Source organism: Stegostoma tigrinum, chromosome 18, assembly GCF_030684315.1.
Source record: "Stegostoma tigrinum isolate sSteTig4 chromosome 18, sSteTig4.hap1, whole genome shotgun sequence".
Taxonomy (NCBI): Eukaryota; Metazoa; Chordata; class Chondrichthyes; order Orectolobiformes; family Stegostomatidae; genus Stegostoma; species Stegostoma tigrinum.
Window position 1 is genome coordinate 47488551 of NC_081371.1, and position 27010 is coordinate 47515560.

General features: G+C 42.0%; 2 protein-coding genes across 4 annotated transcripts in view; one reads left to right on the forward strand and one right to left on the reverse strand.

Annotated features, from left to right (window-relative positions):
- LOC125460653 (protein arginine N-methyltransferase 8-like) overlaps positions 1–27010 on the reverse strand; it is a 160504-nt gene that overhangs the window by 108071 nt on the left and 25423 nt on the right. The gene's annotated exons all lie outside the window — the stretch shown is intronic.
- The window catches only part of tspan11 (tetraspanin 11), a 58129-nt gene that overhangs the window by 13730 nt on the left and 17389 nt on the right, over positions 1–27010 (forward strand). For both annotated transcript variants that reach the window (XM_048549621.1, XM_048549622.1), the window contains exons 2-5: positions 429–524; positions 7317–7508; positions 20266–20340; positions 25003–25107. In XM_048549621.1, coding sequence (XP_048405578.1) covers positions 435–524; positions 7317–7508; positions 20266–20340; positions 25003–25107 — 462 coding nt within the window. In that variant the 5' untranslated portion in view covers positions 429–434. The remainder of the gene's footprint in view (positions 1–428; positions 525–7316; positions 7509–20265; positions 20341–25002; positions 25108–27010) is intronic.

Sequence of the window (27010 nt, forward strand, 5' to 3'; positions counted from 1 at the left end):
GAACTGCCTGTGCATCTCCAGCTGCTTGCAGACATTTTCTTCTATGTCCAGGCTTTAAAAAGCACATCACCTCTTAAAGAGACCATGCACACTTTCTCTCTATCATATCTACAAACAAATTCTAACATCCTGCCTTCTAATTCACAAGTAGTCTACCCAACTTTGTAACAGCAAGGTTAAATGGGCCAAAGGCCTCTTGTCTGAAACAATTACTGTGGAGCTCCACTGCAGAGAAAAAGGCAAATTAAAATTGAACGGTTGCCTAATCTCAAAAGTTATAAAAACTGATAAAGATTTTAATAAATCTGTTGATAACTGAGATATGGATCAATATTAGGGCACATCCGTTGCATTAAAGTGGGAACATTTCTTATTGGCTCCATTTGAATAATGTGTTGATTTGTGATGTTCTTTTGTCTGTGTTTCAGTGAAAGATGATGACAGAAAAATGTAAAGAAGGTTCAGAGGATTGCCTGACAATCTGCTTAAAGTACCTGCTGTTTTTTTATAATTTCCTCTTCTGGGTAAGTGTGCTGATAGCTGTAGACTCGCGCTAAGCAAGGTGCCTGGACACATTCTGGGAAACACTTACGATACAATGAAAATGAAGAAGTTGGTGGTGATGATGATATACATGAAGCTGTAACTCTGACATTGACTTGCTGTCGAAACTTCAAGACTGAAGGAGTGGAAGACTACCTGAGAGTTATAACTAGTGTTTGATGCATTCAAGTGTAAATAAAGAGAATATTGGAACTCCTGAGAGTCAGACAAAAGTCACTGGTAGGTAAGAAGAGATGGTGGTGTGGTGATGATGTCACGGTTTGTAATTCAATGGCCCCAGGCTAATGTTTTGGGGACGACGCTTAAAATTCCATCATGTTAGCAATTAATAAATCTGGAATTGAACATTAGTCTGAGTAATGTAGTTGTGGCAATTATCATCTACCAATCTATCTGGCTCACTAATTTCCTTGAGGGAAGGAAATCTGTTGTCTTTACCTGGTCTGGCCTAGAGATGAGCCCATACCCACAGTAATGCAGTAGACTGTTAACTGCCCTCTGAAATGACCAAGCGAATCGCTCAGTTCCGGGCCAATTAGAGATGGGCAAAAACCACTGATCTCAACAGGGACATCCATAACCTTTGAAACATCAATGTGAAAATATTGTTTGGTCTACCTGTAGGGTAAACTAACGACCACCATGAGATACTGCTCAGGTGCTGCTAAGATGTTGTAGGGGTAGAGGGACCATGGGCCTGGAGTGGTGCTGAGGAAGAACATTTCTTTAGTTCCCTTTCAGCAGGTAGGTTTGAGGTGTAAAAGCACCAGATTTGGGTGTGAGATAATTAATAGGGTTTGTTATTCAAAGACATATGGTGCTGAAGAAATGATTCATATAGAAGGCAGACAGATGGAGAGAGGGAATGCTTGAGGTATTAAATGAGTATTTTGCATCTGTCTGCACTACAGAAAATGCTGCTGTCAATATCACTGTAAAAGAGAAGGCAGTAATGATATTGGATTGAATAAGAATAGAATAAGGAAAGCTAAAATATTACTGAAGAGAGAGAGCGACATACTTGATCATCTTGCCCTCATCAGGCCAAATACAGCAATGTCAAATTTCAAATAATCCCAATAATTTATACTACAGGAGAAAGGATGCTTGCTGGTTAGCGAGTCAACTCTGATTAGTGGATAGCTTCAACAATGGGAAACAATGGATTCCCTAAGCTCCTGGGTAATTCACAAATGAAGCCACATGTTCATTTTGCTTTGAACGAATGGATCGCTGTGCATGTCACAACTAATGCACTCGGGATTGTTCAGCAAGCGCTTCCCAAACACAGAATCACACCTAACTGTATATATCTTGTCTTGTCTTGAGTTTTTCAAGTATGGGCTGGTTGAGCACATTCAGTACTCTGCTTGTAATAGACAACTCAAGGATGTCATTCAAAAGTACAGCCTATGTGCCTAGCATTGCACTGCTTCTGAAATTCAGATATGCTCAAATGTGTTGTAGGCAGAGTTTTTGTTTTTGGATTTTTGGCTGGCAGAAAATACAACCCATGCAGCCACTGCAGGGCAGAAATATGAAATAGCTTTCTTAGCCTATTGCTCAAATGTTTGAGACATGTTGATATTCCTGGATAATTTCGACTACTGGATGTTATTCAGGTACAACTATGGTTGAAGGGAAGCTACTTGAAAAGTTTCCAGTGTTCACAGCCAGAGATTTACCTGACCTGGGTGGAACGTCAGGAAGTAAAGGTAGAAAGTGGAGATGGTCATTATATTGTACCCATCCTTTTCAGATAAGTGAATGGTACAAAGAGCTTGATGATTTATAGCCTTGTTTAAAGAAAGGGGGTAAGATAAAACTGAGAGTTACATGACAATCAGACTAATATTGGTGATGGAGAAAGGTTTAGAAAGTAATCTGAGAAAAAACTAGTAATACGTTGGAAAATATGGGCTACTAAGCAGAAGTCAGAAAATCTAGGTCATGTTTGACTAATTTGACTGGATTCACTTCTTGGTGAAATATGAGACTTGATGAAGAGATTGGAATTGATGTGTCAGAAGGTGTTGGATAAAACATTATACAATTGATGTGCTAGCAATGGAGACAATGGTGGAGACAAGGTGGGTTAAGAAGGCATTTAGCATGCTTGGCTTCATGGCTCAGACCTTTGAGTATAGGAGTTGGGACATGAAGTTCAGCTTGTACAGGAGGGCCTCTTCTGGAGCACTGTGTCCAGTTCTGGTTGTCCTGTTATAGGAAGGATTTTTTTAAGTTGGAGAAGGTTCAGAACAGATTTACCAGGATGTTGCCGGGAATGGAAGGTTTGGGTGAGAAGGGGCGCTGGATACGCTGGGACTTCTTTCACCAGAGCGTAGGAGGAGGTGGGGTGACCTTATAGAGGTTTTTAAAATCATGAGGGGTACAGATAAGGTGAATAGCAGGTGTCTTTGCCCTAGGGTAAGGATTTCAAGACTAGGTGAGAGAAGAAAGTCATGGGGGTAACCTTTTACACAGACAGTGGTTCATATGTGGAATGAACTTCCAGAGGAAGTGGTAGATGCAGTTACACTTACAACATTTAAAAGATCTTTAGATAAATACACAATAAGAAATATTTGGAGGGATATGGGCCAAGTGCAGGCAGGTGGGAGTAGTTTAGTTTGGGATTATGGTCAACATGGACTGGTTGGATGGACAGCTTTGTTTCTGTGCTGTATGACTCTTACTGTATGAAATTGGCTAAACGACAAAATGCTGATAATAGTGATAAACAAACGAAAAATAGAAAATGCTGGGAGTACTCAGCAGTTTTGGCAGCTTGTGTGTAATATGGAACAGAGTTAACATTTCAGGCTGATGACTTTTTATCAGGATAAGCTGAGTATTCCCTGCATTTCTGTTTTGTTTCGAATTTCCAGCATCTTTTGAGGCTGTAATGACTAGGGCGAAGCACAAAACAGGAGACAGAATTGGATATTTATTTGAATATAGATTAATGAGTATAGATTAACCTAGGCCACCATTCAATATCATTATGGCTGATGAGCCAACTTTCTTGCTTTATCCTTTCATAGTTTTAATCATAAGAGCTATATTTACATCATTATTGACAACCTTGTTGAAAGACACAATATGGGGCGGCACGGTGGCTCAGTGGTTAGCACTGCAGCCTCACAGCGCCAGGGACCCAGGTTCGATTCCCGCCTCGGGCAACTGCCTGTGTGGAGTTTGCACATTCTCCCCGTGTCTGCGTGGGTTTCCTCCAGGTGCTCCGGTTTCCTCCCACAGTCCAAAGATGTGCAGGCTTGGTGGATCGGCCATGCCAAATTGCCCATAGTGTTCAGGGGTGTGTGGGTTATAGGGGGATGGGTCTGGGTGGGAAGCTTCAAGGGGCAGAGTGGACTTGTTGGGCCGAAGGGCCTGTTTCCACACTGTAGGGAATCTAATCTATATAAAATAAATGGCACATTTTGAAAGGGGGGTTTGCAAACTGAGGGATGAAGGGTGGAATATGGTGTTGAATCCTTGAAAATGGCAGGGCAATTTGAGAAGGCAGTTTAAAAAACATATGGGATCATTAAGTTTATTAATAGAAGCATCAGTACAAAAGCAAAGAAGTTATGTCCAATCTGTGCATAACGTTGGCAGGGTTTCAGTTGGAGCATTGTGTCTGATTTTGGTTCCTCCCTCTTCAGGAATGATTATGAGGGTGCAGAAGAAATTTACTTGAAAGGTATCAGGTATTTAGATCATTGAAACACCATAAGTACATCCAGAAAATAGCTAAGAAGGCTAATGGAATACCTGCCTATATACCTAGAATAGAAATGGCTAGAGGTTATGTTTCACTTGTATCCTGCCCCAGTTACGACGAACTTAGAATGCATGTGAAGTTCAGGGCAGTACATTTTATGAAGGATATATTGGCTTTGAAAGGGGATGAAGCACAGATTTACCAGAATGGCACCAACGAATAAAAGAGTACATTTTGAGGGCAAATTGCATAATCTGCACTTGTATTTCATTGGGCTTATCTAGGTTACATGGCAATCAGAGATTACACAGAGCAGGATTGTGTTTCATAGAATTTAGAATGTTGAGGGCTGTCCTCGAAGGAAGTTTCCAAGATATTAAGAGGAACAGACATGGCGGATACAGAGAAATTATTACTGTTAGCTGCGGAGACTAGGGCACAGTCTAAAAAAATGGAACCAGCCCTTTCAGCAGTGAGATTAAGTAACGCACGGCTACATTCAAGAGTGATAAATGTGTGGAACTCTCATCTGCAAATGACAAATGATAATGGATTGAATGTTAATGTTAAAACTAAGGATGAAAGAGTTCAGATCTCCAAAGATATTGTGGAGTATTAGTCAAAGATGGGTACACAGCGTTAATTCACAGATCAGACATGATCCCATTAAGATATGCTTGAGGGGCAGAATGGCCTCCTCGTTTTAAGGGGCTTTAGTTATGTGGGGAAGCTAGTGAAGCACATCCACTTTTTCCTGATCAATGAAGGTCGAGAGGATATTTGATAGAAACGTTCGAAGTCAAGGAAGATTTTGATTTTGTAAAGCAAAACTGATTTGAGCGACAGAAGGGTTGGTAACCCGGGGGCGCAGTTTTAAGATAATTGGTAAAAGAACCAAAGGCAAGAAGAGAAAATATTTTTTGCACAGCACATTCTTTGATCTGGAATGCACAGCCTGAAGCATGTGCAAGCAGATTCAATAATAACTTGCAAAAAGATAGTTTGATAAAAATAAGTTACAGGTTGGAGAAGCCAATTTTTAAAATAAAACTGTGTGAGTGAGATTGTGGTATGTATTTTTGCTTTGAGTTTGTGACATTGGGCGGCATTCCAAAACTAATAGCAGTGCCTGAGCTCCCTCCTTCATCATGCCAGAGGGTACGGAGGTGATTTATGAGAATGTTGCCAGGAATGGAGATTTATAGAAATGTATTGTTGATAAATTAATAAGAATCAGAATGAGAGTAGAAACTTCAATCATGTGCAGCACCCTTGTAAAGGAAATTTAGTATTTTGTGGGAGTTTCGGGCAGGGTTAGCATTTTCTGCCCATCCCTAATTACCCCTTGCACTGAGATGCTTGTTCAATAATTTCAAAGTGCAGTTAACAATCAACCACATCAGTAGTCCACATGTCTGGAGTCACACATAGGCCAGACCAGGTAACTGTGACAGATTTCCTTCCCAATGAAGGTACTTAGGGAAATTGATGGGTTTTCGTGCTTCAGAGTCATCATTGTTAGCTTTCAGTTCCAGTCTTTGTTACTTGAATTTCAATTCAATCAGCTGCTGTGACAAGACTTGAACCTGCAAACCCCAAGCTGTCAGCCTACACGGCCTTAGGACACCGACACCATGCCACCATCGCCTCCTCTTTCAGACCTGGGTCATAGCTGAAGCCTTTGTCTGTTCAGGACGCTGGGTTGAGCTGGTTCATTTGTTAGAGATAGCAGAGCACGAGAGAAGACTTGATTGCAATTACAAGAGGCTGAGATCGGATTTTCTGCTGCTTTCCTTAATGGAGGGGTTGTTTGTTAAGATCGCATGATCTGAATGGGTAGTAGAGGCAGAAACCCTCAAATACATTTCAAGAAAACTTGGACATGCGTATGTATTTTACAAGGCTACAGCTGGAAAGTGAGTTTAGGCAGGCACTAACAAGGTGGGCCGAATGGGCTCTTTCGGTGCTGTAATTTTCTATGATTTCCATAACAAATCCTTGAAGGGAAATATTTTAAAGAGCTACGGGGTAAGGACAGTGGATCAGAATTAGTTGGATAGCCCCATGAGCCAATAAACCCACAACAGGCCTGCTCTGTGTTATCCTATGACTGTAAATGACTGGGATCTTCTTGGATCACATCCCAAAATATTGGCAGATGCTCAGAGGAAATAAGATAACAGTTAAAGGGGATGGGGTCTGTATGGTTCAAGTGGTTAGCCATTTGTGACACTGTGTGGACGTTAACTGGGGGGATAGCAGAGGCGATAATCCATGGTCAGATTAAGAAGAAAGTTCCTTGGACTGGAACCGGCTGGGTAGGAGTTTATGAAGCAGTGCTGACTAGAACTGGCTAGAAAAGGCTGGGGGTTTTGGGGAGTGCAGCCTAGGTAAAGGAAAGCTGCCTGCAGCCATTGAAAGAAAGTCGACCGCAGATAGACTGGAGGTGCCATCCAATCTCAGGGAGTTGGGAGCCAATCAGAAACCAATATCTCCCTAGTACCAGCAGGCCCCACAAGGGGCACAGAGGGATGGCCTGTGGAACTTGAGGAGGCAAACAGCAACAGACTGGCACTTGATAAGTGCGTAAGGGTCTCACCAGGGGTCAGTGAGGCTGGAATTTCAGAAGATGTGGGGTGAGATACTCTGGTGGATGATAGTCATAGAAATTAGGTGCAGGAGTAGGCCCTTCAGTCCTTGGGCCTGCTCCATCATTCAATATTATCATGGCTGATCCTTTATCTCAACTCTTCCTCTTGCTGCCTTGATGCCTTTACCGTTTAATAATTTATCAACCTCTCCTTCCTTGAATATATTCAATAACCCTGCCTCTGTAGTAGCAAGTTCTACAGTCTGACCAACCTCCAAGTGGAGAAATAGCTCCGTAGCTCAATTCTAAACATCCTGAGACTGTCACCCTTGATTCTAGTTTCACTAATCAGGGAACGGTGGTCGCATGGTATTCCTATGTTTGCTGTGCCACGGATGCACAAGTTTGTGTAACAGGTGTTTCTTGATGTGTCTCTAGATGGCCGGTGCTGGAGTGATGACCATTGGAACTTGGACATTGGCTGAGAAAAGAAACTACTTGAGCCTCCTTCCATCCAGTACATTTGCTGTCTCTGCCAGTATTCTCATCTTTGCTGGTGGCCTCGTGCTGGTCACTGGATTCTTTGGTTGTCGCGCAGTTGTTCGGGAACAGCAGGCCGGTCTGGCAGCAGTAAGTGCTCAACCTCTGGCATCACAGGGTGCCTGTGAGAATCAATGAAATGAAGACACTGGTGTAATTTTACAAAATGTTTTATCTGTGAACCATTTGACCCAGGTTGGGGAGGGATATTTTCACTCGAAGAGGATGAAACTCTTAGGGGTTAGGGTTAGGGTTAAAGTTTGGCAAGTATGACAAGTGGGAAGTAACTTTCACACATACCGAAACAATGACCATCTCCAACAAAAATCTAACCCTTGTCTTTTGACATCTAGTGACATTACTACCACTGAATCCCCCACTGTAACATTCTGGGAGTGACTGTTGACCAAAAACTGAACTGGACTAGCCATGTAAATAATGTGGCTATAAGAGCAGGTCAGAAGTTAAGCATCTTGCTGTGAGTAACTCACTTCTTCACTCCCCAAAGCCTGTCCACAAGGCACAAGTTGGGAGTGTGATGGAATATTCCACCACTTACCTGGACGAGTGTAGTTTCATTAACACACAAGAAACTTGACATCATCCAGGACAAAGCAGCCTGCTTTATTGGCACCATACCCACAAGCATCAACTCCCTCCGTTACCAATGCAGTAGCAGCAGTATGTGCGATATACAACATGCGCTGCAGGAATTCACCAAGGCTCCTTAGACAGCACCTTCCAATTCATGACCACTTTCATCGAAAGGCACAAGGGCAGCAGATTCATAGAAACACTGCTACCTGCCAATTTCCCTCCAAGCCACTCGCCATCCGTACATTGTTACTCCAGTGTTGCTGGGTCAGAATCCTGGAAATCCCTCAGTAATGACATTGTGGTGCTGCCGACACCAAATGGACCGTTGTGGTTCAAGAGGGTTCAATTCACCACCTTCTCAAAGACAACTAAGGATGGATAATAAATGCTGGCTGAGCCAGTGATGCCACATCCCCTGAATGCATAAAAGAAACCCTGAAATTCCTCAGAGCTGGGCAGTGATAAATCCCTTCAGGTCAGCCATGAATGAGGATAGACTGGTAGAGTGCTCTGTCTCCCTGCAGTTCTTGTTCAGGTGGAGAAGCTGGACGATTTTTCCATTTCCAAAATATCCCCTGATTTCCATCTCATATTCATTTGGTATAGTTCACGAGATTTTAAATTAATGAGATTTATAGTTGTCCTAGTCCGACTGTACGGCATAACAGCCAATTGATTCACAGTTTATTGAAGTTTCAAATGATTATCAATGGTCCTCAGCTTCATTACAATTTAAAACAAACAGTTCTGTTCACAATTTGATAATCTGCCGCAAAACATTCAGTCTGGGTTAATTGGAAATCCACAAGGAAATGTGAAGAATTTCTGAAAGCACAATCTCTCCCATACTCAGTAGTGTTTGACAAGCACCATGCATGACTGCCTTGTACCATTTGTCGGTGAACTTATTTTGGTCTGCAAAGTGTACACATATGATAGGAATTGGCCATTGTCGGTAAATAAGGAAAAAGAAATATCTAAATTTTCCTCACATGTTCCATTATTCTTCAGTTAGTTCTTGTGAATTGGCATTTATTATCAACACCCCACTAATCTGGCACTGGAGTCCCAATTTAATCCAAAATAGGTGTGGGGAGCAGATTTCCGTCCCTGTATGTAGTTTGGTTTACTCCTGCTTTGATTTCTCATGTTTCCATTCACCAAAATTTTGACTGAAGATGTCAGGCTGAGACAGATAGATTCCCTTATTGATAAGAGTTATGGGAAAAATGCAGGAAAGTGGATGTGAGGATTCTCAGATCACCTATGACCCTATTGAATGGCGGAGCAGGCTCGAGATGCAGAATAGCCTACTCCTGTTTCTATTTCTTATGGTTTTATGGATTATGGTGATCTACCGGTCCATTTACAAAAAGAGCTATTTTCTAAAGGAGCTCAGTACACCATTAGTTGATGATGAATAAGTCTCCACCCACCTCCATTCCCACCCCATCCTCAATTTCAAAGTTTCTGATGGCCACTTGGACCACAGTCTTTAAATTGTGCCCACTCTCCACGCCAACCTGGCTGAAAGTAAGAAACCCATTTCACAACTGGGGTGAAAAGTTCGAATAATTCAGCCACCAGGACAACACTTAGAGGGGACCTAAAGATGATTTTTTTTTCTCTTGGTATAAAATACCATCTTGTCTGATGAGTAAAGATTTAAAAGCATAAACCGTGAAGCTATGTTGGATCTGAAGTAGTGCGTATCTTCAAGTGATAATTGATCTCAAATATAAATTGACCCCAGACCTTTTTTTTTCAATTCATTTGTGGGATGTAGGGGTCACTTGAGAAGTTGGTGGTAAGCTGTCTTCTTGAACTGCTACAGCCCATTTCATGTTGGTATACCCACAGTGCAGTTAGGGAGGGAGATGTAGGATTTTGACCCAATGACACTGAGGAGGAATAGTGACATTTCCAAATCAGGATGGTGAGTGGCTTGGAAGGGAATTTACAAGTGATGGTGTTCCCATATGTCTGCTGCCCGTATCCTTCTGGATGGTAGTGGTCCTGTGTTTGGAAGGTTCTATCGAAAATCCACAAAAGCCCTTATTTTTCAAATCCCGCATGCTAGGCTTGTGGGTATTGTTGGTGGGGACAACTCAATGAGTCATTTTTCACAATTGTTTGTTCCCATTTAAACATTGGAAATACTAGTTTATTGACTGGAACAGTCACTACCTACTCAAGTCAGAACCAAGAACAGCAACAAGAGTCAGTGTCAATATCAACATTTCAGCATAGAATCATAGATTCCCTACGTTGTGGAAACAGGCCATTAGCCCAACAAGTTCACACCAACCCTTCGATGAGCATCCCACCCAGTCCCATTCCCCTACCCTTTCCCTGTAACTCTGCATTTCCCTTGGTTAAGTCACCTGATCCATACATCCCTGAACACTATGGGCAATTTAGCAGTTCCAAAGATCCAGAATAGACATCCCTCTTCAAAAGCATCACTTGTGTAAAGATCAACCCTCCTTAACCCAATGCTGCCCCCTGCCCCACTACCACCTGCATTTTCCTGCCTCAATATTTGGTCTCAAAAGCCCAACTCTAATACAAGTACATTTTTTCTTCTTTGCAGAAAGCCTATCATGTCTGCACTAAACCTCCAAAGAGTATCCCACCCAAACTCCACCTCCAACTCTATCCCACACAGTTCACCCAAGAGTGGAATTTGCTCTGTCGTGCTATGAGGCTCCAGCGCTAACACTGAGCCACCATGCTGCCTCAGTGGTCAGCACTGCTGTGTCACAGCACACATCCTCATTTGATTCTACCATCAGGTGACTGACTGTGTGGAGTTTGCACATTCTTCCCATGTCTGCGTGGGTTTCCTCCGGGTGCTCCGGTTTCCTCCCACAGCCCAAAGATGTGCAGGTTAGCTGGATTGGCCATGCTAAGCTGCCCATAGTGTCCAGGGATATGCAAGCTAGATGGATTTGCCATGGGAAATAGATGGTGATGGGAGTGGGTTTGAGTGGGATGCTGTTCAATGGGTCAGTGTGGAGCTTGTGGGCCAAATGGCTTGCTTCTAAGTACATACGGTATAATCTGACAGTCCGATTGTGTAAATCCCCAGGTATGACTGTGCTAGAATTTCCCGCAATGCCTCCAAAATCTTTCTGTGATGTCCCAGATAATTTGAAAGATGAGCTGACAAGCTGCCTTTCTTTATATTTTCTCTCCTGTTTGACATAAGGGATTTTATTATATCACATGCAGGGTATTTTTAACATTTGAGAAGATTGTAAATCTGGAAAGGCAATAAGAGTGATGTGGCTCCTCATGAAACGGTGTTCACCTCTAACAACTGTCACTTCACATTTTAATTCCCCAAAATGGACCTGTGCTATTATTGAAAATGTATTTTTTAAACTCTGTTGTGGGATGCGGCTATTACTGGAATTGTCCTTGAGCTGAGTGTCTTGCAAGGTCTTTCAAAGCGTAATTAGAGTCTACCACATCACTGTAGGTCTAAAGTCAATTGATGAGGTAAAACCAGTAAATTCCCATTCCCAAAGGGCATTAGTGAACCAGATTTTTTTAACAACTATTAATGATACTTTGTGGTCACCAATGCTGAATGAAGTTTTCACTTCCATACTTATTTATTAATTTATCTCAGTGAGATTTGATCACAAGTACCCAGAACATTAACCTGGGGTCTCTGTATTACTTCTGCAGTGATATCACCACAGCAGCACAGTCTGTATATGATGAATTTTGGCTAAACATAAATGTGCCTAGATTACAACTGATCCATGATTCCAAAACCTGACAACACAGCTTTCTACTGGTTCCAGTGTTAGCCTGCAAATTTTTTTTTAAACTCAATCAGACTTACTGGGTTGGGATCAGAATTGACAAATTCTGGGTTATTACCCTGGTTTCTAATCAGTGCTTTCATTTAGATTTCAGTTCTTTTGCAGATTGTCCATTTTATTTTATCTGGTATCTCTGACCAGTATCTCTGATTGAACGTTGCTTTTAAGGATTGGAAGATTGGAAGATTTAAAGCACCAGCTGTTGGTAACAAATGGTTCCTTGGAGCAATTGCAAATTCAACAGTATGATGAAGCTTTCTCTAATCTTCCCAACAGAGTGCGCCAAAGGACAGTCTCGGTACACTTCCTTTTTCCCATGACAGGAATCTGATTGGTCTGTTTTGTACTGAATTTCATCCACACTTCCAAACATTTTTTCTCTTGGATCTCCTTAGCTGGATGGAGGAGGTGCTTTCCCAGTCAGAATGAGTGGGATTCTTACTGGGGAGAGCTGCCCCCTCCCCATATGGAATAAACGACCACATCTTTTACTCAAGCATGTTCCAATGCCGAGATCTCCTGGGTGCTAGTTTGGATCCAAAGCAGTCAGTGAGAGAGAAAGCCAAAACATCATCTTGTGTAGCAGGAGCTTGTTGTCTGCTCAATTTTACAGCTCCTTCCATCCCCTAGTATTACACGGGCTCCATATGTATCTGCATTAGTGTCTCGGACAATAAGTGGCCACCATCCCTTTTAGCTTTACTTGAATAATCACATTTTTAAAAAAAACTAATCAAACACTAACACTGGGAAATCGAACAGTGAGATCTTTTGTTTTGGATTTTTCAAACATGGACTGATTGAGTATAGTCTTTACTCCATCTGTTATGAACAATGTATATTACTGCATTTATGTTCTGAGGATATTGGATGTGATTATATGATTGGGCAGCATGTGTTAAACAACCCTGAGTGTGCTCCTAACTACACTGCAACCGTACAAAGTGCTGGTGAGACCACACCTGGAGTACCACGATTCCCTTATTTAAAGAAAGATATCATTTCATTGAAGGCGGTTCAGAGATGGCTCACTAGGATCATTCCTGCTATGGAGGGATTATGTTGTGAGCAAAGGCCAAACAGGTTGGGACTCTACTCACTGAAGTTTAGAAAAATGAGAGTTGATCTCATTGAAATGTAGGATTCTTAAGGGGCTGGACAGGGTAGATGCTGAGTGGAAGTTTCCCCTCATGAGAGAGTCTAGGTTCAGAGGGCATAAGCTCAGAATAAAGAAGCACCAATTTAAGACTGAGATGAGAAGGAATTTCTTCTCTGAGGTTTGAGAGTCTTTGGAACTCCTTGCCAAGAGCACAGTGAGGGCAGAGCCCTATTTAAGGCTGAGATAGAAAGATTCTGATCAGTCAGGGAAGCAAGGGTTATGGGGAAATATCGAGAGAGTGGCTGTGAGGAATGTCAAATCAACCATGATCCTATTGAATGGTAGAGCAGGCTCAAGGCGCCAAACAGCCTACTCCTGTTCCTATTTTTTATGGTCTAACAATCAATTTAAGGGAATCAGCCAAGATCATGATGTAACTAGTTTACAATTACTGGAAGTGATGTACTTTCATACATGGGAAGATGTTTTCTCTAAACAAAAGGAACATGTTTAAGCCTGTGCCTTTTTTTGAATTACCGGGTAACTTGGGAGCCTACAGTTCCCTATTGTTTTCTCAAGTTGCTTGCCAAACCATCACTCCTCTTTTCTCCTGCAGTGTAAATAGTTGTGATCATTTGAAATTTGGCATTCTTGCATTTGTCCTGATGAAAAGCTTCAACAACACATCTCTCTTTACAGCAAAGTTGAAGTTCTGCATCCACTTCAATGTGGGATAAGTCTTGCCCCTGTGCATATTGTAGACTATACCATCATCTCAGACATAATGTGAACTGCAGATGATGGAGAATCCAAGATAACAAAATGTGAAGCTGGATGAACACAGCAGACCAAGCAGCATCTCAGGAGCACAAAAGCTGACATTGTGGGCCTAGACCCTTCATCAGAGAGGGGGATGGGGAGTCAGCTTTTGTGCTCCTGAGATGCTGCTGGGCCTGCTGTGTTCATCCAGCTTCACATTTTGTTATCTTATACCATCATCTCACTTGGGTGACCTTTGTAAATCATTTACCAGTTTTCATTTCTTGCTAGGCTTTTAACAAAATTCTTATTCTTTTGGCCACTCAACTGACTAACTCTGAAAGGAGACAGAATTTGTGAAGATTGTTTTCCACTAACTGTTCCCTGTCCCATGCAATGTTTCCTCATTGTTATTCGTTCCTAGCAAGCAGTGAGCTCACTTTCCAGCTCTGCCAAAATGTTCTGCATCTGAAACATTAATTTATTCAATTATGTTTTCAGCAATTCTTTTGTTTCTTTTTAGTTCCTGATTTTTCTGCATTTTCCCATTCTCTCTTCTTAGCTGGGGAAGTGGATCTGACTTCAGTGCTGTGTTTACAGGCGTGAACTCTTTGGTACAGTGCTGCTTAAGCCTTTTCTCAGTGAGGTGTGAGATCTGTTTAGTCAAGTCAATCCTTCAGAAACCGCCCTGTCAGAGACACTGGGGATCAACATTATATTGTCAAAGTCGATGTCCTATTTTTGTCTCTCTGTCTGTATAACATGTCTTGAGATTGCCAGAGTGCAGTACAGCTGATTCTTGCTCAGATGTGAAAATCAGCTTTATTTTACCAACTAGGAATTCCTATTTGGATTCCATTCAGATACCCAGACCCAAACTCTGGAATTCCCTCTGCTTCTCTCTCTCCTCCTTTAAGACACTCCTTAGAAACTACTTTTGGATATCTGACTTAATATCACCTGCTTGACATGGTGTCAACCTTTGTTTGACAGTGAATCTGCGATATTTTGGGATATTTCCCTATGGAGAAGGAACTATATAAAGAGAGTTGTACAATTCAGAGGGGAGAATGACATGACACCAATACGAGAGGGCAAAGTGTATTAATAATCCCGGGATCAGGATTAATGCTGCATGGACATGGGCTCAAATTCCACCGAGGCAGCTGGTTGAATTTAAATTCAAATGTTACCAATAAGAAGAAAAACTATGGACATGAAAGCTCATCTCGATGATGATGACCATGAAATTATGGCTGATTGTTGTAAAAGTCTATCTGGTTCACTAAGGTTCTTTTGGGAAAGAAACCTACCATCCTTAAATTGGGGCGTTATGTTGAGGTTGTACTGGACGTTGGTGAGACCTCATCTGGAGTAAAGCGTGCGGCTCTGGTCACCCTGTTATAGGAAGGATATTATTAAACTGGAGCAGGTCCAGGATGTTGCCAGGAATGGAGGGTTTGAGAAATAAAAAATAGACTGGAAAGGCTAGGACTTGTTTCATTGGAGTGTGGGAAGCTGAGGGGTGACCTTATTAAGGTTTATAAAATTGTGAGGGGCATAGATAAGCTGAATGATAAGGGTCTTTACCCTAAGGTGGGGAAATTCAAAACTAGGGGTCATATTTTTAAGAAGATTTAGAAAGGGTATGAGGGGCAACCTTTTTACACAGAGAATGGTTTATGTGGAATGAACTGCCAGAGAATGTGGTGGATGCAGGCACAGTTACAACATTAAAAACACATTTTGATAAGTTCATGAATGGGAAGGGTTTGGAGAGATATGGGCCAAGTGCACGCAGGTGGGACTAGTTTAGTTCAGGAACATGATCAGCAAAGATTGGTTGGACTGAAGCATCTGTTTCCATGCTGTGTGACTCCATGACTTTAATGTGGTCCGGCCCATATGTGACTCTAGACCCATAGCAAAATGGTTGACTCTTAGCTGCCCTCTGAAAAAGCAAATCATTTCAAGGACAATTAGGATGGCAATAAATACTGGCCTTGATGGTGATGCTGACATCGTATATCATCAACAGTGGGACTGATGGGATTGCTTGGCAGAGAGCTGGCATGGATTCAGTGGGCAAAATGGCTGCCTTTTCTGCCAATTCAACTGTAAGACATTGGTTTGCTCACTTTCCCCTCACTGTCTTTCATGCTATGCCTCTCCAAAAACCACCACATTTGATCCCGAGACTCCTTCCTTCCTGGGTTCATTCAAATCTCAAATGAATAGCATTCCAGTTCTGCGCTTTAGGGAAATGCTAATTGAAGAGGATGCTTGAATCTATGTGTGATGCTTTATCAGATCAACACATCTCGAAGTTCTTTTGCTGTAACGTGGAATGACACAGATTGTTAACACCATGTAATTTTCAGAGCTGTCGTTCTGACTATACTCATTTCTCTCTGTAAGTCTTGTTCTCTTAGAGGTGTAGAGCTGTACAACATGGAAACAGACCCTTCAGTCCAACTCGTCCATTCCGACCAGATATCCTAAATTAATCCAGTGCCATTTGCCAGCATTTGGCCTGTATCCAACTGAGCCCTTCACATTGAGATTCCCTTCAGGAAGCCTTTTAAATGTTGTAGTTTTACTTGCCTACAGCACTTCCTCTGACGGCTCATTTCATACACGCACCATCCCATGCATTAAAAAAGTTACCCATCAGGTCTTTTTTAAAACCTTTCCCCTCGAAGCTGTGTCCTTGAGTTTTGGACTCCCTTACCCTGATAAAAAGATCTTGGCTATTCATCGTATCCACGCCCCTCATGATTTTATAAACCTCTATAAGGTCACCCCTCAGCCTCCAACCCTCGAGGGAAAATAGCCCCAGTCTATTCAGCCTCTCCCTGTAGCTCAAACCCTCCAACCCTGGCAACATTCTTGTAAATCTTTTCCACACCCTTCCAATTTTAACAACATTTTTCCTGTAGCAGGGAGATCAGATCTGAACACAGTATTTCAGAAGTGGCCTAACCACTATCCTTTACAACCACAGCATGATCTTTTTGATCCTCTGTATCGCTTGTATTCAGTTTCACCACCCCGACTGAAATGCTTCACGGGAAAATTAAACTCAACATTGCTAAGACAGAAGAGCTGCGACACCGGTGGCCCTTTGTCCCAGCTAATTATTGGCACCATCTGCTATAAGCAGATGGAAGCCAACTACAATCAGCCAAATGCAAACAGTTGCAACAGTTAAAGGAAAGATTATGTTTGAAAACTCAGTAACCATTGTCTGAGGAAGGGTCACCGGACCCAAAACGTTAACTCTGTTTTCTCCTTCACAGATGCTGCCAGACCTGCTGAGCTTTTGTTTTTGTTCCAGATATATAGCATCCACAGTTTTTTTGGTTTTTAAACCATTGTCTAAGAATTGAGTGACAGAGCGCAGAAGGGATAAAAATCTGCGAATTATCTATGTGGCAAAGGACAAATCAGGAGCTGGCTTGTCTTCCACATATGCTTATTCGAAATGTCCAAAGCCACTGATGTACAGAGGACCTTTCCCTTCTCCAAGTAACTCAGCTAATAAGTGGAAACCAGTTTTTTTTCTTCATTGAAAAGCAAAAGTGCCCAGACGACAAAGGAGAAACTGAGGGAGCTAAAGTAAAACGGTAATAAAATGTGAGGCTGGATGAACACAGCAGGCCAAGCAGCATCTCAGGAGCACAAAAGCTGACGTTTCGGGCCTAGACCCTTCATCAGAGAGGGGGATGGGGAGAGGGAGCTGGAATAAATAGGGAGAGAGGGGGAGGCGGACTGATGAAGGGTCTAGGCCCGAAACGTCAGCTTTTGTGCTCCTGAGATGCTGCTGGGCCTGCTGTGTTCATCCAGCCTCACATTTTATTATCTTGGAATCTCCAGCATCTGCAGTTCCCATTATCTCTAAAGTAAAACGGTGTTGGATGGGGAAGTAATGACCACCTATCTTGAAAATCTGATTTGTTCTTAAATATATGCCTGACTAACATCCAATGCGCTTAACCCCAGCTAGAACATGCACCTCTACAAATTCAATCGACACAAGATTGGAGCATGAACAATGAGACCATTTAGCCCATCATGTCAGTGCTGGCTCTTTTGTAGAGCTGTCCAATTTATCCCACTCCTGTGCTGTTGCCCCACAGCCACATAACTGTCTTCCCTTTCATGAATTTATCCACCTCTCTGCTTTCATTCCTGATCACAACATTAGCTCTATGAAGAAAGCAGTCCTTCCTCACAATATCTCTGGTTCTTTGACCAATTACATTAAATCTGTCTCCTTTGGTTAGTCTCCTGCCGCTCTGGAAGCTGTTTCTCCTTGCTTACACGGCCATTCCTGATTTTGAATCTCTGTATCAAATGACCTCTTTGCATTCTCGGAGTAGAACAAAGCAACTATTCCATCTTCTTGCAGCCCTGCATTTGTACTCCCGGGCTGGTTAATGCAGAACCTCTGTAAACCTTGACATTATAATAATAACTCTGGAGGAATGTACTGTCATTATCTAATTCCATTACTCCCCTAGTCACAATATAAGTGTAAGTCTTTTACCGAGTTATTCTTATGCCCAATTATCTACATTACTTTCAGAATGCAAAAATAACATGATATCCAGGTTTCTTTAATAAACAATAGAATTTACTATAAAATAAATATTTATTTAACAATGATGCAAAGTTCACTAACAATTTGAAATATGCAACTGTAACTATTATCCCTTCCAAAAAATTTAATACATAGGCACATGCATTGGTCACAGAAATAATGAACAAATGTTCTCAGCACAGAACACCTTTAAAAAGTTGTTTAAAAAGCCTAACCTGATAGTGTCCATGTAATCTCATGGCCTTTCTGAGATTATAGGCCCTTTGATTGGGTCTGAAGCCTCAGGGACACTTTTTAAAACATTGTTCTTGAGTTAGGGGGTGTCGCTGGAAGGTTTTGTTGACCTTTCATAATTTCCCAGACACTTGAAAACCAGAACCAGCCTGTTAAATGACTGTATTTCAGATGATTTCCCAGGCAGGAAAAGTGACAGTCAGAACTCAGGAGGTGAAAATGATGGTAATACCCACACTCCACCCCCTCACCTCTCATAGCCCAAAAACATAAGATTCTGCCCATTGTGTCATTGTGGAACAGTTCAGTACTTTGTACTGAATGATACAATCTATGGTTTGAAAGTTTGTACTTTTTGTCACAACTTAATTGGGAAGTTTTTTTTTGCACCAGTAACAACGTCTCACTGTTCCACAAGCCATCCCAAAATGCACAAAATACCAACAAGACCACCAAAAGCATCAACAAAAACAGAAATTGTTGGAAAAAACACAGCAAGTCTGGCAGCATCTGTGGACAGAAAGCAGAGTTAACGTTTCGGGTCCAGTCATCCCTCTTCAGAACAAAGCATCATTTTACCTGAATAACTGCAATTCCGACCAATAGCCACTCACACCAGACTTCACCGTTAATGGAAAATGCCTCTGACTGTTGTAACACATCTAACTTTTACACATGACTCTATGACAAAGAAAGAAAGGATCTATCACTAATTGGCTTAAACTATACCCCTTTAAAACCCCTAAATACCAACATGTGCACCCACAATTAACACACAGAAGACAAGTTTGATGCATATTTTATGGGTGGAAAAGAACAGAGACAGGATAAGCAAAATTCCAAAGCTCTTAGTGAATCATGAGCTTAGATACTGAAGGCCACACCATCAGAAGCTTTTGGCCAATCAGTCACTAGGAACCTAGGTTTAGAGTTTTAAAAAGTGAGATGGTACTTGCTTTTCTTCCTGGTGCCATTGGGAGAGAAAGGTCAAAGGCTCAGAGGGAAGGGCAGGGATGTGATGTTTAGCGAGCATTCTCTCACTTCCAACTGGACCCAGATTGAAGCAAATTTCACTCTCCCCCCACAACTCAACGGGCCAGTTACCCTGGTTTCCCAGTTGGAAAATCAGCCACTTTCAGGGTTTCAGAGGCCTCCCCCCTCCCTGCTATTTGTGCCTCCTATAGCTCCCCTAACCCCTCCAAATAGGCAGGCAGAAATTCCCCTAGCTCCCCATTTGGGACATTAACCACCTTTATTACCAGCCAGGAAAGGTAGGAAGCAGATCAGTGATTTGAGTCAATTGAGTGGTCATTCATTAACAAATTAAGGACCTTGACCCGTGATAAGTCAAGAGGGTTGGCCATTGACCCTGTCACCCAGAATTTTATGGCTGAAGATGTCAGAAGGGGGAGCTATACCTCCATGGGTCCAACACACTCAGTTTCTCTCTCACCACCTTTCCAGGAAGTGGACAATTATGCTCTTGATAATTGTTGAAAAGTAAGGAGTGCACAGTCAAAGCTTGAACTCCATTAAAGAAACAGTAAGTGTAAAAAATGAGCTATTATTGGCAGAAATATAACCCAGGAAATCCTTGTTTGACCCAGTGGTGTGAAATATAGCTATGTTAAAGATTGTGTAGAACGGAAGTGCTTTTAATACAGACGATGTTTTCACTAAAAATATTATGGTTATAATTTTTCTGCTTTACTTTTTCAGTACTTTTCCCTACTCCTACTGATCTTCCTAACTGAGCTGGTGGCTGGGATTCTTGCTTGTGTTTATTACCAGCAGGTAAGCTTAAATCTGATTTGGTAAAATGAACTTTATTCGAGGATGAGGAGAGTGGAATGTCTCAGTGAGGAGGTGGTGGTGGAGTTTGCCTGTCTTCTCTCCGCCTATCTTCTCCTCTATCCATTTTCTATCCGCCTCCCCCTCTCTCCCTGTTTATTTCAGAAACCCCTTCCCCTCCCCCATTTCTGAAGAAGGGTCTAGGCCCAAAACGTCAAACTTTCCTGCTCCTCTGATGCTGCTTGGCCTGCTGTGTTCATCCAGCTCTATACCTTGTTATTCCCTTGTTTATTTAACTCTTTAGGTACCAATACTCAATATAAAATATTTATTTCTTACTTTAACTAACTTAATTTCAACTTTAACCACTTCATTTACCCTCACTTTATCTTACTTAATTCACATTGAACTTTAACTCCATAAGTTTGTTTCAAACAAGTAACCCAATTCAAGTGAAGCAGCCAACTTTGCTCTCAGTGTAGATCTAGCTTTGTGGTTCTTTGTCTGCTCTGAAGATAACTTCAAGGCACTTTGCAAATGTTGGTCTCACATGGTCACTCCTGCAAAATCCTTTGTGCTGGTAACTCTTATCCCAGAGCGTGCTAATTCTTCCAGAAACTTCTCTGGCACTCAGCCAATGAATTGACCAAACTTGATTGCAAAGTTCAGTCTCAACCAATGGAGTTTACTGGTATACAACTCCCAAGTGTTTATACTAAGTTGTAAATAGCCACATACCATTCTCCATATAAGGTAATATAGTGCCAGTATATCTAAGTATGACAAATAAAAACCAAAAGAACTGTGGATGCTGTAAATCAGGAACAAAAACAGAAGTTGCTGGAAAAGCTCAGCAGGTCTGGCAGCATCTGAGATTGAAAAAATGGAATGTTTCCCAAAACATTGACTCTGTTTTTTTCCTTCACAGACGCTGCCAGACTCGCTGAGCTTTTCCAGCAACTTTGTTTTTGCGTCTAACTGTAACACCGCCCTTATTTGGTCAATGCAGGAAGCTGCAGGGCACACCTTATGGGACAAGTCCCAACATGTCCTGGTTGCAGTTTTAACCAAGGTCAGAGTTTAAACTTGCTCGACCAAACTTCCCAGCATGCTTGATTGTAGCTCTGAACTGGTGTCATAGCCATTTCTCCTGCTGGTCACCTGACCATAACCTTTGAGCAGAATTTCAGAGATGGTATTCCAGAACAATAATAATTGGTAATTGTAAAGGTAATGGGTTAGTAAATTCACGGTTTAAAGGGATATCTTGTACAAATATCTCATTTGGATTTGTCAGTGAAAAAATGGAGAGGTTTGATGAGTGCCTTGTAACTTGTGATGCGAGTATGGACTTTCAGTGGCATTTGGCATAGCGTGTGGATCTGGCACTGGCAAGGCCAGCAATTGTTGCCCATTTCCAATTGCTCTGGAAAAAAATGGTTTGCCAGGCCTTGCAGAGGGCAGCGAAGAATTGATCACGATGCAGATCGGTCAGAGTGGGTAAAAATGGGATATTTCCAATGCCAGTAATGAAGTAGTGGTATTAGCAGATGGGATTTTACCACAGATTCAGTCATGGCTGCTGTGTTTCTCCAGCACTTCCTGCATTTATCGCCAGACTACTACACCGGTAACATTACCATTACACCAGAACCTTCCATCTTGCAGAAAATTAAAGCCCCGAGTTTTAAAGGGTTGTGGAATACAATGCTAGCTCAGGGAGAGAAAGAAGAATTATTTTTCAGATTGGAAATAAGTTGCAAGGAAACAGAGAGCCCTGGTAGGTCAGACACATAAATCTTTGATGGTGGTAGGCCAATTTGAGAAGTTTGTTTAAAAGGATATTGTAGATGTTGGCTTTATCAACTGAACCATAGCGTACAACAGCAAGGAGGTCATGCGAAATCTTTATAAAACATATGTAAGGCCACAGTTGTGGTATTGCATTTGATTTTGGGCACCACATATCAGGAGAGATGTCACGGCCTTAGAATGGATGCATGTTGCAATTGCAGACCATGACACCAAATTGTATTACAGAGAAACATAGAAGCTAGCAGCAGGAGTTGGCCATTTAACACATCGAGCCTGCTGTACTTTTCAATATTACCATGGCTGATCATCTATCCCAATGCCATTGTCCTGCTTTTTCTCCAGACACCTTGATGTGATCACTGTTTAAAAAGTTATTAATATCTTTCTTGAATATACTCAGTGTTCTGACCTGCACAGGCTTCTGTAGGTTGACCACCCTCTGGGTGAAGAAATGTTTCCTCGTCTCTGTTCTGGATGGTCTTCGCTGTATCCTGGCACTAAGGGAAAACATCCTCCCTGCATCTAGTCTATCCAATTCTGTTAGAATTTTATACATTTCAATCACATCCCCTCACATTCTTCTAAACTCGAGTACAAACAGGCCCAGTTGAACCAATCTGTCCTCAAGGGATTGTGCAGCCTTCCCCAGTATCAGCCAAGTGAATCTCTGCTACAGTCCCACACTGACAAGCCTGTCTTTTCTTCTCTCACATACACTTTGAGATCTGGATGTTTTTCTTACCTTTTGGTTTTCTTTTATTTCCACTAATTTTTTTGAGGTCCTGGCTTTGTAACCAAGATAGCACTGGAGAATGGTGATTTTGTACAGTTTTCACTGTACTCGTGTATTCCTACGCTTCAGTTACACATGACAATAAAAATATGATTATTCTAATTCTTCATTTGGGAAATCCAAACAATCTGGTTGTTATGGATCAGTAACTTTTGTTTTCAAAGTAGAAAATGTGTGAGATCCAGGTGACTTCGAGAATAAAGCCACAAGATTCCATGGTTTTCAACAAGCAACAAAATTTTTTACTGAGTAAAAACAGAAAGAACTGCGGATGCTGTAAATCAGAAACAAAATCAGAAGTTGCTGGAAAAGCTCAGCTGATCTGTCAGGATCTGTGAAGACCAAACAGAGTTAATGTTTCAGGCCCTATTCTGAGGAAGGGTCTCTGGACCCGAAACGTAAACCCTGATTTCTCTTCTTAGATACTGCCAGACCTGCTGAACTTGCCCAAAGTGTTTTACTATATGAGTTAGAACACTGACACAATCTACAATTAATAGACAAGTTATTTCTAACACCTAGAATTAACATATGGTAAGTATGGATGATAGACTGTGATCCATCACCAACAGAGCAAATGTGAACCAGGCCGTTGCAACAGATTTGTCAACAATTTTCCCCAGATGTTAGTGATACAGTGCCATGAGCAGTATTGCTAAAAGCACAGGGCGACATGGAGTCTATGTCTCTTTCCCTCTCATATACTCAGTTGTGTTTTATGTTTACGATAAGAAGGCTTATGGTGTGTTAGCTTTCATTACCAGAGGGCTTGAGCTCAAGAGCCATGAAGTTATGCTCCAGCTATACAAAAGCCTGGTTCGGCCACATCTGGAGTATTGTGTCCAGGTCTGGTCGCCTCATTACAGGAAAGATGTGGAAGTGTTGGAAAAGGTGCAGAGGAGATTTACCAGGATGTTGCCTGGAATGGAGGGAAGGTCTTACGAGGAAAGGTTGAGAGAGCTATGGCTTTCCTCTGTAGAACAACGAACGATGAGAGGTGACTTGATAGAGGAGTACAAAATGATCAGAGATATAGATAAAGTGGACAACCAGAGACTTTTTCCTAGGGTGGAAGTAGCTTTTCCGTGGGGGCATAGCTGTAAAGGGAGTGGAAGTAGATACAGGGGAGATGTCAGAGGTAGGTTCTTTACTCAGAGGGTGATCGGGACGTGGAATGCATTGCCGGAGAGGGTAGTGGAGTTGGCCGCATTATGGGCATTTACGTGGTTATTAGATAGGCACATGGATGATAGTATATAAGGTGGCAGTGGAGATTGGATGGACCTTAGGTTTAGGGTAAAAGTTCAGCAAAACATCATGGGCTGAAGGGCCTGTACTATGCTGTACTGTTCTATGTTCTATGTACTCAGTGATTTCTCCACTGTCCTTTAATAATAAAACTCCTCATCAGCAGTCTTTGCACTGTCCTAATGAAAACTTGCAACTAGCCCCAGTCTTACTTTTAGGCAGGATTTCAGAACCTCGAAATTTGACATCCCTTTGGAACTGTGCATGCCCTGAATATTACATTCTGCCAGATTGCTGGCTAACAGCACAAATTGCAGAGAGTCAAAGAAAGGTCCATCCCAGTGCAGTGTTACTGGGATAGTATCTGGAAAGGTAGATGTCAGTAAGATGGAGAGGCTCTGGGCAGAGGGGTTCAAAATTATGAAGGGCTTTATTGAGTGAAGAGAGAGAAAATGTTTCCAGTCATGGTAGGGTTTATAATGAGAGGACACAGGTTTCAGGTGAATGTTGAAGAAAATTGAAGGTGAGATGAATAAGGTTTCTTTTACACAGAGTGCGATACATTGACAGGCTGGTAGAAGCAGATTCAACAGTAAGTTTGAAAAGGTAATCAAAAAAGTTCTTGAAGGGAAGAGATTACACAGCTGTGGGGAAAGTTCAACGTGTAGTTTGATGGGGAACGTGGAGAAGATAGCAATACTCTGAGAGTTCTTTCCAAGGAACAGTAGGGAGCACAATAGGCTGAATGGCCTCCAGTATCATTCATGCATTCTAATTGCTGTCACTTTTTTTTTGTTGTTTGTGTACAGTTAAGTGATGAACTGAAGCAAAGTCTGCACAAGACGATGATGGAGAATTACGCACAGCCTGGGGAGGAAGCGGTTACCTATTCCATCGACCAACTCCAGCAAGATGTACGGAATTAACCTTTGAGGGCTTTCCTTCTGGGACGGGGCCCGTGATGTTTAAATGGCTCATATTTGATCTGTAATTGATTCCTAAGAAAATTATTGCTGTTAGCAGAGATGTTAGTTAAGAATGCATTTCTCAATCAATCAATCACTGCACAAAAAAAACATATTATCTAGTTGTTTTTTCATATTCATGGATGTGAATGTCACTGGCTCAGCCAGTATTTGATTCCCATCACTAGTTGTTCTTGAGAAGGTGTTGGTGCGCTGCCTTCTTGAACTGCTGCAGTCCTTAAACTACAGTTAGCCCCATAATGCTGTTAGAAAGGGAGTTCCATGATTACGCTAGTACATTTGCAGATGACACCAAAATTGGAAGTGTAGTGGACAGCGAAGAAGGTTACCTCAGCGTACAACAGGATCTTGATCAGATGGGCCGAGGAGTGGCAGATGGAGTTTAATTTAGATAAATGTGAGTTGTTGCAATTTGGAAAGGCAAATCAGGGCAGGACTTGTGCAGGAAATGGTAAGTCTATGGGGAGTGTTGCTGAACAAAGGGACTTAGGGGTGCAGGTGCATAGTTCTTTGAAAGTGGAGTCGCAGGTAGACAGGGTGATGAAGAAGGCATTTGGCATGTGTGCCTTCATTGGTCAGTGCATTGAGTAGAGGAGCTGTGGCATCATGTTGCGGCAGTACAGGACATTAGTGAGGCCACTTTTAGGATACTGCATTCAGTTCTCGTCTCCCTCATATAGGAAAGATGTTAATAAACCTGAAAAGATTCAGAAAGGATTTACAAGGATGTTGCCAGTGCTGGAGGGTTTGAGCTATAGGGAGAGGCTGAATAGGCTATGGCTGTTTTCCCTGGAGCGTCAGAGGCTGAGGGGTGACCTTATAGGTGTTTATTAAATCATGAGAGGCACAGGTAGAGTGAATAACCAAGATGCTTTCCGCAGGTTGGGGGAATCTGAAGCTCCCCATCCATGCCTCACATCATTTTATAAACATCTATAAAGGTCACCCCTCAGCCTCTGATGCTTCAGGAAAATTAGCCCCCGTGTATTCAGCCTCTCACAATAACTCAAACCCTCCAACCCTGGCAACATCTTTGTAAAGCATTTTTGAACCCTTTAATGTTTCACAACATCCTTTCTATAGCAGGGGGTCCATTCAACTGATGAACTTAAAGGACCGCGTACCCTCAACCTATAAAACTAACGTAATATACAAAATACTATGCAAGGACTGTGAGAAACTTTTCATAGGCCAAACTGGATAAAAACTGACAATAGGGATGTGCGAACACCAACTAGCCACCAAGATATTCTCACTGGTATCACTACACACAGACAAAGAAGGACTCAAATTTGACTGGGACAACACATCCATAATAGCACAAGCCAAACAGAGACATGTCAGGGAATCCCTGGAGGCCTGGCATTCCAACTGGAACTCCATTAAAAACACATTGAACTTGACCCGATATATAACCACTGAGAAACAGAACCGAAAGTGATACCAACCAGCAACCGAGGCATATAAATATCACGCGGGACAGAACAACAGTGTTTCACTGGAGGCGCACTGACAATGTTATCTAGCAGGGTGATGAAACCTCTGCAAACAAACACATCAGTTTAGTGAGCAAGTCTGAAACTGCTTCCACAACCTGAGCTACAAATCTTCTCGAAAGCTTTGAAGGGAAACCAAAATTGTACGCAGTATTGCAAAAGTGGTCTAACTAATGTCCTGCACAGCCGCAACATGACCTCTCAATTCCTATACCCAATGCAATGACCAATAAATGCAAGTGTACCAAATACCTTCTTCATTATCATACCTACGTGCAAGTCTGCTTTCAATGAACTATGAACCTGCATCCCAAGGTCTCTTACTTCGACAACAC